Source organism: Stegodyphus dumicola, chromosome 2, assembly GCF_044657685.1.
Source record: "Stegodyphus dumicola isolate Sdum_Otavi_A_Nest chromosome 2, ASM4465768v1".
NCBI classification, from domain to species: domain Eukaryota; kingdom Metazoa; phylum Arthropoda; class Arachnida; order Araneae; family Eresidae; genus Stegodyphus; species Stegodyphus dumicola.
Genome location: NC_140769.1, coordinates 58,940,056 through 58,955,989, shown reverse-complemented (window position 1 = coordinate 58,955,989; position 15,934 = coordinate 58,940,056). Strand labels below are relative to the sequence as shown.

The window sequence follows — 15,934 nt, the reverse complement described above, 5'->3', positions numbered from 1 at the left end:
AGTAACTAAAGAAAAACATGAAACAATACCTCTCGAAATTTTACGAAAATTCCTTCTGTGATTTAAAGCACGATGTAAAATCATTCTAAAACATCTTAATGCCCTTTCTATCTGTTTCAGATATTTATTATCTAGGCATCTTTTTTTTTTTTTGGAACACTTAATGTATATACTTAAGTATATATATTAAGTATATATATGTATATATACTTAAGTATATATATGTATATATACACATCTGGTTTGCTCAGTATGTGAAAATAGCAAAAACAATCAGATTGCTAATTTGGAATGCACTTTATTTTTACATTTTACATGGTATCAATGAACTTTATTTTTAATTTCAACAGCAAAAATATTAAGAGAAAATATTACCCTAACCATTGTAACAAAAACAATATTTTAAGGTTTATATATATATATATATAGGGTAGTCAACAAATAAATTACAAATGGCTGCAGAAACAGAAATGCTTGAAATAATTCTCCAGTAAGCAGCTTTATTTTTTCCCCGAGATCCCTCACCTACATTGAAATTCTTATTATCTCGTTGACGTATGAAGGCCCTAATAACTCCCACGTTCAAGTCTACAGGTTGTTGTCCACAATCACACGAACCTCTTCAGCATCTGCTAAGCAAGAAGTCTATTTGTGATTACAGTAGAGATCCTATGTTCCAAAGTTAGTTTTTATTATGACACAGAATATAAATATGGAGAAGAAATTTTGTTTCTCACTTTCCATGAAAAAAAGTACTCAGGAAACAGCAGAAAAGATTCTTCCTAATGCTGTTATCACATCTATAGACGCGCGCGCTTACCCGGGACAATTCCGAGAAACGAGATTCTAGTAGTACGGCTTTAAGCGGCAGGCTTACGAGAAATGTTTCGTCTAGCTAGGAGGAACGTGTCCCGGCTACGAGCAACATTTTAAAACTTTTCCCAAAATGTTCCGGCTGGAGACGTGTTCCTCGAACGTTCAACCAATCAGACGAAAGGTCAGCTTCTGAAGGATCACGGGTAACTTTCAATATGGCGATGGCTCTCACTGTGAAGTGATGGACGGTGGAAATAGAGGCCGATTTAATTATTGCTGTTTTGTTGTAATATAACTGCCTGAGTCATTTTTTAAATGTGTATATATTCATTAAATATATAATCGTGGAAATTTCAGAGTTGACAGTATTTTACGACGTTCTTGCATTTCGGATTTGTTTACAAATTGTTCGTAGCCAAAAGTTCGCCAAATTTGCCGTATTTCGTGCTGATCGTGTATTATAACACTGTTATATAATAGAATTTTATTTCTTAAATTTGAATAATTTTTTAAAATCCGTTTGTATATGCGCGGAACTGCATAATCAGTGACACATTTTAAACAGCATAAAAGATGCATAAAAAAGAAAAGCATAGCTTATGTAATAATGAGAATACTCATTAAATTTGTCTATTATTTTCATGTTATTAATGAAATACTTTTTGAATTATAAATACATTAGAAACTATACTTTTATTGTAAATGCTACATATTGAAACATTGAAAATTTATGGATTTATTATTATGCATGATGAAAAACATTTGTATATACATTCATTAATATAAATCTTATTCATTACATTAATACTAATAAATATATATTAACAACTTCTAAAACATTGCATCTCTCTATCTGTATGTAAATATATGACTTATTAGATGTGTATATGTATATATATGTATGTATGAATACAAAAATGAACATTGCCAAGAAGTTTATTTGAAGTTACTTTTAATTCAGATAACGATTATGTAATTGGCAGCAACTATAGTTATCAGTTCTTTGCAAATTATTATGGGTATGTAATAATCAGTTGAAAAATAATTGATGAGTATTTGAGTACTAAAGAGTGTACACATTTTGTTATTGGGTTAATTCATAATTATATCATACGTATGATCTACGTAATAAAAACATCACTAATAAATAATAAGAACTGTAACAGCTGTGCATTTATAACATTTGATTACTTAAAACAGCGCCCAACTGATTATCACCTTCATGTCTGTTTACATAATGAATTGCACTTTCCAATGAAGTGCACGGGCCTACTAGTGGCCGAAGCGTCGTTGAACACTGGTAGTTCTGTCTCAGGTTAGAATGCCGCGAACGGGCTGGCTACATGACGTTTCCTTGGTTCGCCCCATTTGTAACTGGTATACGAGCCAGTTTTAAAAAATCTTCTACAAAGGGATCCCTCCTGTTGTTATCCCTAGAGGCTTTGCGGTAATCACATAAAACCAACTGAGCCCACCAGCGGCCGAGCGGTAAAGTCGCTGAACACTGGTAGTTCGGTCCGAGGTTCGAATCCCGCGAACGGGCTGGCTGCATGGACGCTTTCGTGGTTTTCCCCATGTGTAACATGTATACGAGCCAGTTTCCCTTAGAAAGTCCTCCCCGAAGGCATCCCTTCCCTTAGGCAGATAGCCCTAGTGTGCTTTGCTGTAATCTCAATAAACCAAACCATAAAACAAACTCATGATGTGAACACCTAATTTCTAGAGTTGGTATAATTAATGTGTTTTAGGTATATTACCGAGTGTTCTATTGGACAGTAAACAACTCGCACATGTTTGATTGCTCATGTATTCATATGCTTTATTTGATCTTCATTTTGCTGAATAGTATCTGCTGGCTGTGAGGAAGTAAATATCAGCCATATAGATTTTTGTCATTTGAATGGACAGAACAGTAATTATGAGCCATGAAGTTAGTCAGAAAATGCTTTCACCAGGTCACAAATTTTCCAGTGAGCCATCAAATTTTCATTGAAATGCAGACAACAGAAAATACACATAAGCGATGTGTGATAAATAGACTTATCCAGCACATGTTTTTAAACTATTCTTAGGTATATACAGAATTTGGCTATTACTGATGTAATTGATTGCTATAACCAGAAGTGTGTTTATCTGTTACATGAAGTGCCAGAGTGGAGATCAAAGTGATTAACTTGATAGCAATCACCTTTCTATTATCTTCTATTACTAACAATAAAGTTTAAAACGAAAAGCGTGTGAGCGATACAAAACAACACGAAGAAGCGAATGTCACTTGAAAGGAAACGTCACTTTCGCCAATCTGAGCGATAACTGATTCTTGTTTGGCTTTCAGCTTGTTTGCCAAGTGAAGATGGTAACCCTATTTCGCCAAAGGCCGTTTCTCAGAACTGTTGCTACAAACGTTTTGTCCCGGCAACAAACAGCTAATGTGATAACGGCTTAAGGAGTAAAGCATTTACGGATTGGTTTGAGAAGGGTAGATTTTTTTTCTCTGTAGAAAAATCTTTAAGCGTATTAGAAGACATCATACAAGTAATTTTATAATTTAGTAATTATTCAATAATTTAATTTCGCTCAAAGGCATTCCACAAAATGGTACACTTTTGAGACTAAGGGCCCACCAGCGGCCGAGCGGTAAAGACGCTGAACACTGGTAGTTCGGTCTGAGGTTCGAATCCCGCGAACGGGCTGGCTGCATGGGCGTTTTCGTGGTTTTCCCCATGTGTAACGTGTATACGAGCCAGTTTCCCTTAGAAAGTCCTCCACGAAAGGCATCCCTCCCTTTAGGCAGATAGCCCTCGTGTGATTTGCCATAATTAAATACACCACCACACCACCTTTTGAGACTAAGACTTGCACTGAAGAGTTTTATTTCGAACTATTGATCCAAAATAAAAGTCTGGCAATTCTACCTTTCATTTGCAACAAATGTAAAATTATTCATAGTCCAAATTTTAGTACTTTTTTTTTTGGCGGGTGTTGGTGGGGCACTTTGAAGTATGAGAAAAATAGCAATGTTAACATTGTTTTTAAGAAATGTTTCAAAACGCTGAACAAAGTTAAATTCATGGGATGAATGGTTATAACAACAAAGTTAAATTCATGGGATGAATGGTTATAACAACAAACAAAATTGAATAAGTTTGTAAGGATTATGTTAATTTTATTAACAGTTAAATTTTGAGTTAAACTTCCTTTCCTATCTCTTCTTAATTTCAACTTACCACTTCCGGCCAGAACGTAGTTTTAGAATCACGTCTGAATGCTAATGAGGGAGAGCGGTATTTAACCGCGCAGTTCTACTGTCTTAGTGAGAGAGATAAAAGATATTCTGGCTAACACGCGCCCGCTTTTTTAGGCTGCTCTCTCGTAAGCTATTATTACCCTAGGCCGTACTTTAGGTCCTTGATAGCTTTGCAGTCAATTAGCGTTAAGGGGCCAACTCTGTTAGAATTTCGATAGCTTCAGCTATATCTTTTTAGTTAAGATGAATTTACTTTACTTCTTAGTCTCTTAAGTCGAAGCCCGAGTGTTGGCTTTATTGTACAACTCCAAGACGGAGTTCTGTTAAATCTTATTTGAATAATAAAGGGTCTTTTAACACTTTAAAAGTTTATTTACGGTCTCACGAACTCAAGCGAACATTCGCTTACTAGTTCTTAAGATTCTTCACATCCAACTGAGAATTACACAGTGGAGAATCCTACAAGTTTTTAAAGCTTTAAATACACTTATCACGTAGAAGCCCTTTATGACTATTATTTTGTCTAGTTTTGATGTACTGTTACAAAAGTATTCATAACTGGGAAAAATTGTCAGATTTTGACACAGAGACACGAAGCGAATCAATATTACTGGCAAAATGTCACCTATCTACTGATTGGATGCAGGAATACATAAATTAGATCTGGTGGAGGGGAAAAGGCTATATCTGATAAAATGATATAAATTAGAGTACCTTTACTATAGTCTGACCGCCTCATCCGCGACCATGAGCGCAAACACGCATGCGCCATTCGGACCGAATTATTCTCAAAATAGGGTGGAAGGACGAGGACTTTCTTTCCCTCCAGCATAGCTCTTTCCGGAGAAGAAAAGACCTTTCACCTCGCAGCAAGGACGCCCCTTTTGGACGAGTCTATGTGTTTTGGCAGAATGCCAACCAGGGTTGCGCTTGAGACGGTCGAACTATAATAGGAAGAGGAAGTATTCATTTAGTCATTCGCAAAGTAGGGATATCATGTGGCTTTGTAATATAAAGCAATGCTAACTAAGCAAAATTGGGTCTTCAAGTCCCTTGTGTTTCTCTTACTATTAGTTAATGTAACTGATATAAATTTAAAAGATTTTATGTACAAAATCTTGCGATGAATCGAAACTTGCAAATACGAGGAAAGCAGAAACAAACTTGTCAACCACCGTAAAATGATTTTATACCTTTTACATAATATTTGTATGCATAACGCATTTTGGGCTTAAATTCTTATAGGTATCAATTTGTTCTCCAGTTGAAGCAAGACATTTTGCAAGGCAGGTTACCCGTTTCGGAAGAACTGGCTGCTGAGCTTTTTGCACTGTCTTTGCAAGGTAAGGCTCGACTTACTAAGCAATATTCTAGTTTTGTTGTGGAACTTTATCATTTTATATGTAATAATATTAAGGTTATTTAATAAAAGCAATGATAATCCTTGCTGTTATTAAAATTATATCATACGTTTCTATAGAATTAAGTAATACGTTACAGTTCTTTTACAATATTAATTTTCTTTCATCTTCCCTCCCCTTTTTTAAATATTTAATATCATTTATTGATTCAAGCGTTTCATCTGAAATCAGATCATAAATTTTTAGATGAAATATTAATACAACCTATTCTAAAAAGATGGTTTTTAGATTTATTTCTTTGAAATTGACCATAAAAATGTACTCAATCGCGTAGTTTCTTAAAATAAGCCAAGCGGCATTACGAAAATCTTTTCAACTGTGGGCGCGGTAAAATCCTATAATAAAATCTAAATTTACATAGATTTGAGTACATTTGTATAAATATTCTAATTAGCGATGAATTTATTACTTTTTAATGCATAAAAACAAAAGGTCAACCTTATATGGAAAATTTCACTGAAATATTCAAGAACGAAAATTTAGTTATTGGTTTCTTTTCCATTGATACTAACGTAATTAATGACTTCTGAGAACATATACAGGAGTCAGCTACAAAACAAAGATTGTTCATTTTCCAATGATGGCTCTTGAGGAAAACAGCATCTGCTATTAAATATGCAGTATGCAGCTCTCCATTTGAAAATATTTATTAAGTACATCTTTCTAACATTGTGCATAAAAATATTCCTTATGTTTTTAATTCATTAAAATGTGTATATATTATTTGTTTAAATTCATTCAGAAACCCTTATAGAAACAGATTTTACTTTTTCAGAAGTTTCCAATCCACAGTCAATCTTATTTCATGATTGCAACTGGATTATTTAAGATTAGAATTTAAGGAAATAAAGCCATCTGTGTAATGAAATATAAATAACGATTCTTTCATATTTTATTCATTGTTATTTCATATATTTTATCTAGTATTATTTCACCGTCTTTGATCTATACCAGTTAAATTTTGTAAGATTATTAATCTTCATTTTATCTTGTTTGTGTATTCGACATATATCACCATTTTGAACGAGTTTGGAAAGGTGCAGAATACATTTTAGGCTATAAGTCTCTACACCGTCAAGCTAAAAATCTAACTCTGTGCAAATTTAACATCATAAGTATTAGTTTATAATCATTTTTACACCGTTAATGAGCTAATATTTTTCAAGAGAAGACTCTAGTTTAAATTTGTGTTTTTATAAATTAACTTTCTGCAACTAGTCCTAAACTTAATTGGTTGGAATATGCAATGCAATCTTAATTTTAATTAAGTTTATGACATCATTTTAATGCATATAATTTAACTTTAGTTTAAAGTCATTAACCACGCATTGAGAAATATATGCATATAAATAAAATTAGGTTACAGAGAGTTTTTATCATATTTTCTTACAGATAAACTTTTTAATATAATGTTTGTTCATCCAAAGCAGAGTCCAAAACAAAATATAAGGTCCACTTAATGTTGCCCTGATTAAAGTTAATTTAATGTAATGCATATTTCCCTTTGCGCTAATTATTAAAAAGCACTAAATTTATAACTGATCAGGCTGAATTTTAAGATATGTTATTTCCATCACAAATATTAAGAACTTATTAACAAAAACTCTTCAGTAAAAGTTTCCAAATGGAGATAATAGCTCAAAACCTGGGAGGTGACCCACATTCTGACAGCAGTTGGAACGTAAGATCAGGCGTTATAGATGTATCCGGTTACTAATGGTTGCTTCATGAACGAAAGTGAAATCAATCATCATTAATAAAATCAAGGAATCCAGAAGATCGAGAACTTTTGACTACAAAAATGTAAGATATATGTTCTGAGGTGTATTTTCTTTTTCTTTAAACTTCTTTGATTTTTTTAATTGGGGTATTGCTTGTTTGAAGAGTTTTGATTTTAACATTTATTAAATTCTTTATTGAATTTATAGGATTTATTAAAATTTATTACTTATGAATTTCAATTTTTGGTCTTTGTGAAAAAATTGGTTCTAGATTTCTTACTATTTTACTAGTTAGTATCAAAATTTTAACAGACGTTTTCACTCACATAAGAACTTCGCAACAAACCTCCCTCCAACATTCCTATTCCCTCCCACGTCCCAAAAATAGCTTCTTAAAAGTTTCTATAATGTAATAATTCAAAGTATCCCCACTGCCTATAACGGAATTTCGGACACACACAACCGTTCTGAGTAAGACACAGAAGAGAACACTTTACCAACATCCCACTAGAAAGAACGTAAGTTAATTAATGCATTTTCTGGCCTTTTATACTTTCATGTACATTTCACATTTTACTTTCTTATTCTATATAATTCAAGTTTTCAATTTTTTATTTGATTTGTTTTTGCAAACATAACATAGTTATGTTTCTTATGTTTCTCATGGTTCTTTTTTTTTTTTTTTTTTTTTTTCCTTTGAGAACATACAGACTCCCCGTGCACCACATATGTACAACACGGGGCTTACAGAAGTAAGTTAACTAGAACATTAAAGGTTACATGTATAAATAAATATTAAAAATTACATGCATAAATAAAGCGAACAAAAGCAGAGAACAGCAGTCTGGACTTCACGAAAACAGATAAGTTCACTGGCCAAGTCACTCCGAACATTTTCAAATCGTTCTGTAAGCATAATCTAGGGCCATCAAATGTAGGGCACGAGAAAATCAAATGTTCCACATCCTGAGGAACTCTTTTTGAACATTCACATAAATTGTTTGATCGTAGATTAAAACGAAACAGATAACTTGCAAATTTACCGTGACCAGATAAAAACTGAGACACTTTAAAATTTAACGAGAGGAAAGACTCGGAATTCAGTCTATGGTAAATAGAAGGAAGGAACTTTTTGGTGACTTCCGCATTACAAGATGAAATGTATTCCTCATTCCACACAGCTAAAAGCTTTTTATAATGAAAGGACTTCCAATAACTCTTTGGAATGCTAATGTTGATATCAATGGGTAAATTTAAGGCATCTTTAGCTAAGAAATCAGCTCTTTCATTTCCGTAGAAACCATGATGAGCACGCAAAGCAGATATCAATACCTCTAATTCTAAGTGAACTAACAGTTACTAGGGTTTCGATAACTAATTTATCGCAGCTGGTAATACTGTTCAAAAGTTGAAGAGAAGAAAGAGAATCAGAACAAATAAGGTACTTTGAGGATGTTGTCCCATGATCCTGGATCCATTTGACGGCAAGATAAATGCACAGAAGTTCTGCTTGAAAAACTGTACATTCATTCCGTATACGGTGTCTAAGAAAACAAATCTCGGAATGGCCTTCAAAAAGAACAAATGCAAGGCCAACCTTGTTGTTCATCTTGCTGCCATCTGTAAAGAAAACCATATGAAAATTTATTTCAGCAGTCTCTTTGTAATCGCAGAAATTTATGGGTTCTAAAGAAGCGGGATGAGGAAGATCAGTGAAGGGGACAATTCCATTAATACAGTCTTCCGAAGCATGAGTTGCCAATGACTCAAAAATATTATTCTTATATGCAATTTCAAAATCAATAGGCGGAACTCCTGCAAGAACAAAAGTAGCCTCATAGCTTAAGGTTCTATAACCACTAATAATACGAAGAAGAATTCTCCGTTGAATCTTTCTTAAATTTCTTTTGTTAACCTTCTTGGCAAGAACATGTCCCCAAGCACGACAGCCGTACGAAATGAAAGGTACAATACACTGCTTATACATGAGTTTCTTAACATCGTAGCTTACTCCAAAAGTATTTTTGGCAATTCGGTGAAAGCCATTAATAATTTTTTCACATTTAGCAGAAAGGAATTCAATGTGCTTTTTCCATGTTAATTTTTGGTCAAGAATGACACCAAGATATTTAACATTTTCTACAAATTCCAACGGAGAATTATCGAGCATCAAAGAAGCAATATTTTGTTCATCAAACGTACTGGGAACAAGCATAACTTGACTTTTTGAAGGATTGAAAGTGAGTTTATGAGAAATCGCCCAACTGGAGACAAAATCTAGAACTTCTTGTGCTCTCAAAAGAATGTTATTCAAAATCCTTCCTTGGAAAATTAATAGTAAGTCGTCTGCAAACGCAATTTTTAAACAACCGTCGAGATGACTTAAAAGATCATTTATGATTATGTTCCAAAGAGTAGGTCCGGATACAGAGCCTTGAGGACAGCCTTTTTCTAGAGAATAAATCTTAGCTTCGTTCCCAAGCTGAAGCTCAGCAGTCCTCTCGTTCAAGAAGCTTTTAAGAAGGTTATAGATATTATGTGGTATACCAGCATCTTTTAAAATTTTTAAGATAGATGGCCACCAAGCATTATCAAAAGCTCCTTTGAAATCCAGGAAAATAAGAAGTGTAGTATACTTCATTTTCTTTGCACACTGCAAGATATTACAAAGGCGAATAATGGCGTCTTCAGCGGACTTCCGAGGAGTAAATCCGAACTGAGAATCATTATAAAAGCATTTTTGTCTCAGATACCAATTTATTCTGTTAATGAAGAGAGTTTCAAGACATTTTCCCAAAGTAGGCAAAAGACTAATGCATCTAATATTATCAAGATAAGGGGTTCTTGTATCTAACGTTTTAGGAATCAAAACAACCCGAGCTCTCTTCCATTGTGCTGGAAAAACTGCTAATTGTAAACAAAGGTTGAAAAGTTTGTGTAGAAATGTGCTATCCACCGCATGAAAGTGCTGTATCATTTCATTAGAAAGAGAGTCAAGCCCAGGTGATTTGTTCTTCTTGAGATTTTTAATAACACTGTTAACTTCTGAAGTAGAGAACAGACAGTCCATAAAAGAAATATAAGGTCCATCGGACTCAGTGCGCATAGTTCTATAAGAATTTCTATCATCACACGCATTATCTCTTGGGAAATTCTTTGTCATTATAGCAACAATTGTATCACTCAAACTCGAAGTAACACTGCCATCCGGGAGTTTAATTCCCGAAATCTCAATCCTTTTCGCAAAATTGGTCTTGACCCCATACTTATATATAGATTTCCAGACATTGTGAACAGTAATAGTTGATAGAAAATTTCTCCACGACTCAAGCTTAGCATTAGCTAATTTAGCCTTGTACTTATGCCGCAATTCGAAATATTTAATTTTATAAATATTTTTAAGAAGACAGTTTCTTTCTCTCTGGAATCTACGCCTAGCAGCATTTACATGCTTTCTATAACTATCAATTTCCTTAGACCACCAAGGGACCCCATTCTTCTTACCTTTCTTCATCGGAATTGAAAGTAAAGCACAATTAAAAACAACGGTAGAAAGTCTGTTTACAACATTTTCTAATGCAATACAATCAGAGCAACTGTTAAGAAGGATATTCAAGTTACACAATTCTCTCTTACAAAGTTCAGTAAATAAAAACCAGTTCGCTCTTTTTAAATTAAAAGTACACAAATTAGAAGATATAATCGGACGGCATAAAACAAGTTCAAAGATAATCATTTTATGGTCAGAAAGAGAATCTTCCTCAGAGATATCCCAACCTTGAACGTATGGCAGCAGTCCTAAGCTACAAAGCGTAAGGTCAATATAACTCGAGCCTTGCGTGGAACAGAAAGTAGGTCCGCGATTTTCATTAAGTAGAAACAAATGATTCGCACTAATAAAATCACTAAGTTTCGCTCCCCTAGTATCAGTAATAGGACTATGCCAAATCGCTGATTTGCTATTCGAATCCATACCACATAAAAAATTGCATGGTTTCTTCATCGTTAAAATTTGTGAAATTTTTAATAGTTCTATGTCAATATTAGTTTGGGGCTCGAAATAAGCGGAACAAATAGTCAAGTCAGATCCATTGATTTTTATATCTAGAACAACAGTATTATAAACTGTATGATTTAAGTCCAAAAAAGGAGAAAGATTCTGGTTGCGAACAATAACAGCAGACTTGACAACTTCTGCTTCGGAATCATAGTAAACTTTATATTTTATTGGAAAGCCAGGAAGAACACCTTTATAAAAGTGCGGCTCCTAAATCAGTGCGACATCAGTGTCATTTGCCTCCATATATAAAATAAGTTGCTGAGTAGCAAGTTTTGATTTGTGCAAATTTATTTGTACAAAAGAAACAGACAAATTGTCGGACTTACCCATAATAAATTTTTGAAGCTGCAAGATTCATCATAAATGTATGGCTGGGGCAAGTTCCAGAAAATGGCTTATGATTTACATCAACTTTCTTAGTTGCATTTTTCGTCTTTTTATTAAATCTTATGCAATTAATACACACTTGCACTTCTTTTTTATCACATTCTGAACTCTTATGCTCACCAGAGCAGCAATAACAAGCCAAGGGATTTCTGCAATCAAGACTTCTGTGGTAGCCTAAACATTTAAAACATCTATTTAAAACAACAAAATCTTCAGCTTTACACATATTCCACATCACTTTAATACGCCCAGAATTTAAAATACGCTTGCGCACAGAAGGATGAACCTCAATAACCACGCTTCTCTCACGTTGAAACTTTTTTAAAGTAAAGCGAACTTTAACGTCTTTCCAAGTCTCATCACTCACGGTAATTTCAGGATTTTGTTCTTCAATAATTTTTAACAGTTCATCATTACTAATGCTGTTTGGCACATTTTTAAGTAAAACTGTAGGATATTTTCGTCTTGGAATAGAGGGATTCAAAATAGATGAGTCTTCCTGCAAAGCAGTAAACAGTTTTTCTTTATCATATCCCGAAGCACATTTCACCATTACTTTATTGTTATGAACTGTTCTAATATTGCTAATTCCAATTTTATGTTTCCGAGGGTTGATTTCAGCTTTAAGGAGCTTTTTAACTTCATCAGATGTACAGTTTTGGGCACTCACAAAAACACAGCAATCTGAATCAGTCTGATTTGTCCCAACAGATGGCGCCACAGCATTAGCATACGATTTCGTTTCAATTACTTTGAGCTCTATTTCATAATTTTAGTTAAGATTACTACTGTTTATTATGTTTATTTTTACAAAAATAGTCTTGAATTAACATGCATAAAAGCGAAGGTGTCGAGGGACATTTACTCAAGTATCTTCTAAATTTTACTACATAAATTGGCTTTTCACTCAAAATTTCTAAAGAATCTTGTACTAGCGAAAATACTTCATTCAGAATACTCTACTTATACTACAGAGTTCTTTGATACTCTACTTTGGCTATAATCCCATCACTTCACGGAACTACAATTTTGACCTAACTTAATTGGCATCATCATTCTTACTTGAGTAAAAGGCGAAACACCTTCGCATCTATTAATTATTGTTCATTGAACGGGAGTTGGTTCGTTCTTCTTGAAAAGTAAACTAATTTCCGATCAATAGAGATAATTACTTGTTTTTTCATTTCTTTTCAAAGTTTGAAATTTTTTTATTCACGATTTAAAATCAAGTACCCTTAAAAAGTTTTTTCATGATTTACATTCAAGTTCTTTTAAAACACAATTTTCGGAATTAAACTTCCTGCATATGGGTTCCCTCTTTTTGATACATTCTACTAAATTTATATTAGGAGATAATATAATCAATATTTCTTTAGTAAATGAATTATATATATATATATATATATATATATATATATATATATATATAAATGTTTATCCAAAACATTTTAAATTAAAGCAGAATCATAATAAAGCTGTCTAATGCTCCCGCTCCCCATATACACAGTGCTCTGTTTTCGTTTAAGGTACATAAGATAATTGCACAAATTCGGCATTACGCACAGCTTCGGCACCGCACATATTAAATATTATATATATATATATATATTATATATAATGTAATATATATATATATATATATATATATTACATTATATGTTACACTTCTATTATTTCAAGTTCAATTTTTTTTTTTTTTTTTTTTTTTATTTTTCATTAAGCTTTACGTCTTGTTAGTGTTCCCGCCATCCAGATTTCGCGCCAAATCTTATATTTGGCGTTAAGCAGCGCCCCGATAATAGAAAAGTATCGAATTGTCTTTAATGCTTCATTTAAAGAAGAAAATTCGAAATCATTAAATAATTTGTCAGAAGAGGTATCTAATTTAAATCATAACATATTAGATATCATTCTTTTGACATCATATCATAGATATCGTCTAAATTTTGAAAATACAACACCGTTTCGCCGTGATATGGGAAAGAAATTTCTCATAATAAATGTCGGTGCAGAGGGATCGTAACTATTTAAAATTTCTATGATTCCAAAATGATATTTGTGAATCATTTCAAAATCATGCACATGATGATTTTACCATATGAGATTTTCTCTAGTCTTAACAACTACGACAAAGTATCATATTAAAAAATATAGCAATAAAAGAACTTGAACGTTATGAAATATTAAATTTATCTTCATATGTTGATGATTGATATCGGTATATATTGGTGATATGAGATGTACTGGTACTAATGCTTCGTTTTCTTGGAACATAACTTAAGTGCTAATTCAGATATGGCTGTATAATCAGTTTTATTACTTAAGGCATATTGTTTTGATGTATAAAAAATTTAAAAATTTTTCAGCGGAACTTGGTGACTATGATCCAAGGAAGCACCATAAACTCTATGTTTCCGAATTTCGATTCTTACCCGATCAAAGTCCGGAACTGGAAGACAGAGTTGAACAGATACACAAAACTCTGGTGTAAATATGCTTTGCTTGATTTCTCTTATTTAAAATTCAATTAATTCGGAACTTTTTGAAACTTAAAAAAAATTAATAAGGATTTTGTTTTAATTTTTAAAAAATGTAACTTATTCTCTTTTGACTATGTTCTCTCTCTTAAAATAAATTTTAGCTTTTTAATCTGTCTAAATGTTTAGCTACGCATAATACTGTAACAAAGAATGTTAATAATTACCATTTGTCTTAGTCTCAAAATAGACGAAGTTTTCCCAAACCAAAGTTGCAAATGATTTTCTTTTGGAAGTTCCTACATTAATATCACAGCATTTTTCGCGGACAAGCAACTCAACTGAAAAATTAGATAATCCTAACACAGCAATTTTAATTCAGTGGTTAATCATATTCAAATTACGTATAATAATCATGAAACAAAAAAGCACAATAAACTCCCCCTACTGGTCGGTATATCGTGGTTTCGGATATTATAATATCCGCAAGGGTTGTTTAAAGTACATGTGCATTATCTTGCATCATTGTGAAATAAAGCTTTTAGTAATAAAGAAAATCAAATTGCTGTCAAAACCATTTTGCAATAACGGAATTGAAAACGAAGGCGAAGAGGATAATGAAACTGAAGAAAAACAACACCTACAAATGAGCAAATGCTAGAAATTGTGAATGCATCGGGACATTGCGTACAGTATGATTTTCGTTAAAATCGTGTGATAATCATTCAAAAACTAGTTTAAAAATTTGCAAAAAACTAAGTCAAAACAATGCAAAAAATTGCATTGTTTAGACTTAGTTGGAAGTTTTGGAAAATTTCTTTTAAAAAGTCATTTCGCAAAACATCCATATGTACGATTGTTTTGCATTTACTTTTTACTGTTTGTTGTATTTTGCCCTTTCCTATTTTTTAAGCTGCTTTCAGAACACCTTTTTCCATTATGTCTGAATATTCTACTTTTATTAACATAGGGAAACTTTCATTTTCCGTGTATCGCGAGTAGGAGTTTAATATTGTTACCATCTTCAACATTGGAACAAAGGAATGTTAAATTAATCAACAAGATTGACTTAATTTAGTAAGCCTTTCAGTTTCTACTGTTGGAAACACTTTTATAGGACTTCTCTCTGGAAGTATAATTTTCCTTGAAGTTAATTTTTTCAGTGAAGAATGCATCATTCTAAAAGACACAGACGAGTTTTCTACTTTGAGCTATATCCTGAAAAGGCGGTTTTAAAAGTTGAGGATTTTATTTTTCAATATACTTTGCAACATTACTATAGAGATGTGTGTTATTTAATATTTTATTGTGTTTTCTTAATTTTATAACCTTTATCATTGACCTAAAGTTCAATTAATGGCATTGACAGATAGTAATATGTGTCATTTATTATGCCATTTATTGTGTCTTTTAATTATGTCATTATGTCATTTATTATGTCATCAAAACAATAGCTCTAATGAAGCGCAAATAACTAAATAAATTAAAAATTCCTAATTCGTTTGAAAGCAATAATATATTGAATTTAATATTTTTAATGAATGATGATATCTTGATTAAAATAATAGTTTAATATATGCAAAATGTTTGTTTGAAAATAAGAAATTTCGGAACAATGTTTCCATTTTTGTTTTCGAAAAATGTTTTAAAAAATATATGCTTACCACAGTGTAAGATAAGAATTGAAAGACAAGTAATCTTTCTTTCACTAACAGTTTGTTTAGCGGTTGTGGAATGAGGTCGGTCACCATTTATATGTTCAAAAAAATTTACTGCAGCCAAAGGTTTTCACTTGTATTTTCAGT

The 15,934-nt window shown here is 32.5% G+C and overlaps 1 protein-coding gene across 3 annotated transcripts in view; it reads left to right on the top strand.

Annotated features, from left to right (window-relative positions):
• LOC118193369 (band 4.1-like protein 4A) overlaps positions 1-15,934 on the top strand; it is a 254,951-nt gene that overhangs the window by 148,291 nt on the left and 90,726 nt on the right. For all 3 annotated transcript variants that reach the window (XM_085810688.1, XM_085810687.1, XM_085810686.1), the window contains exons 5-6: positions 5,309-5,406; positions 14,019-14,139. In XM_085810688.1, the coding sequence (XP_085666814.1) occupies positions 5,309-5,406; positions 14,019-14,139 (219 nt within the window). The remainder of the gene's footprint in view (positions 1-5,308; positions 5,407-14,018; positions 14,140-15,934) is intronic.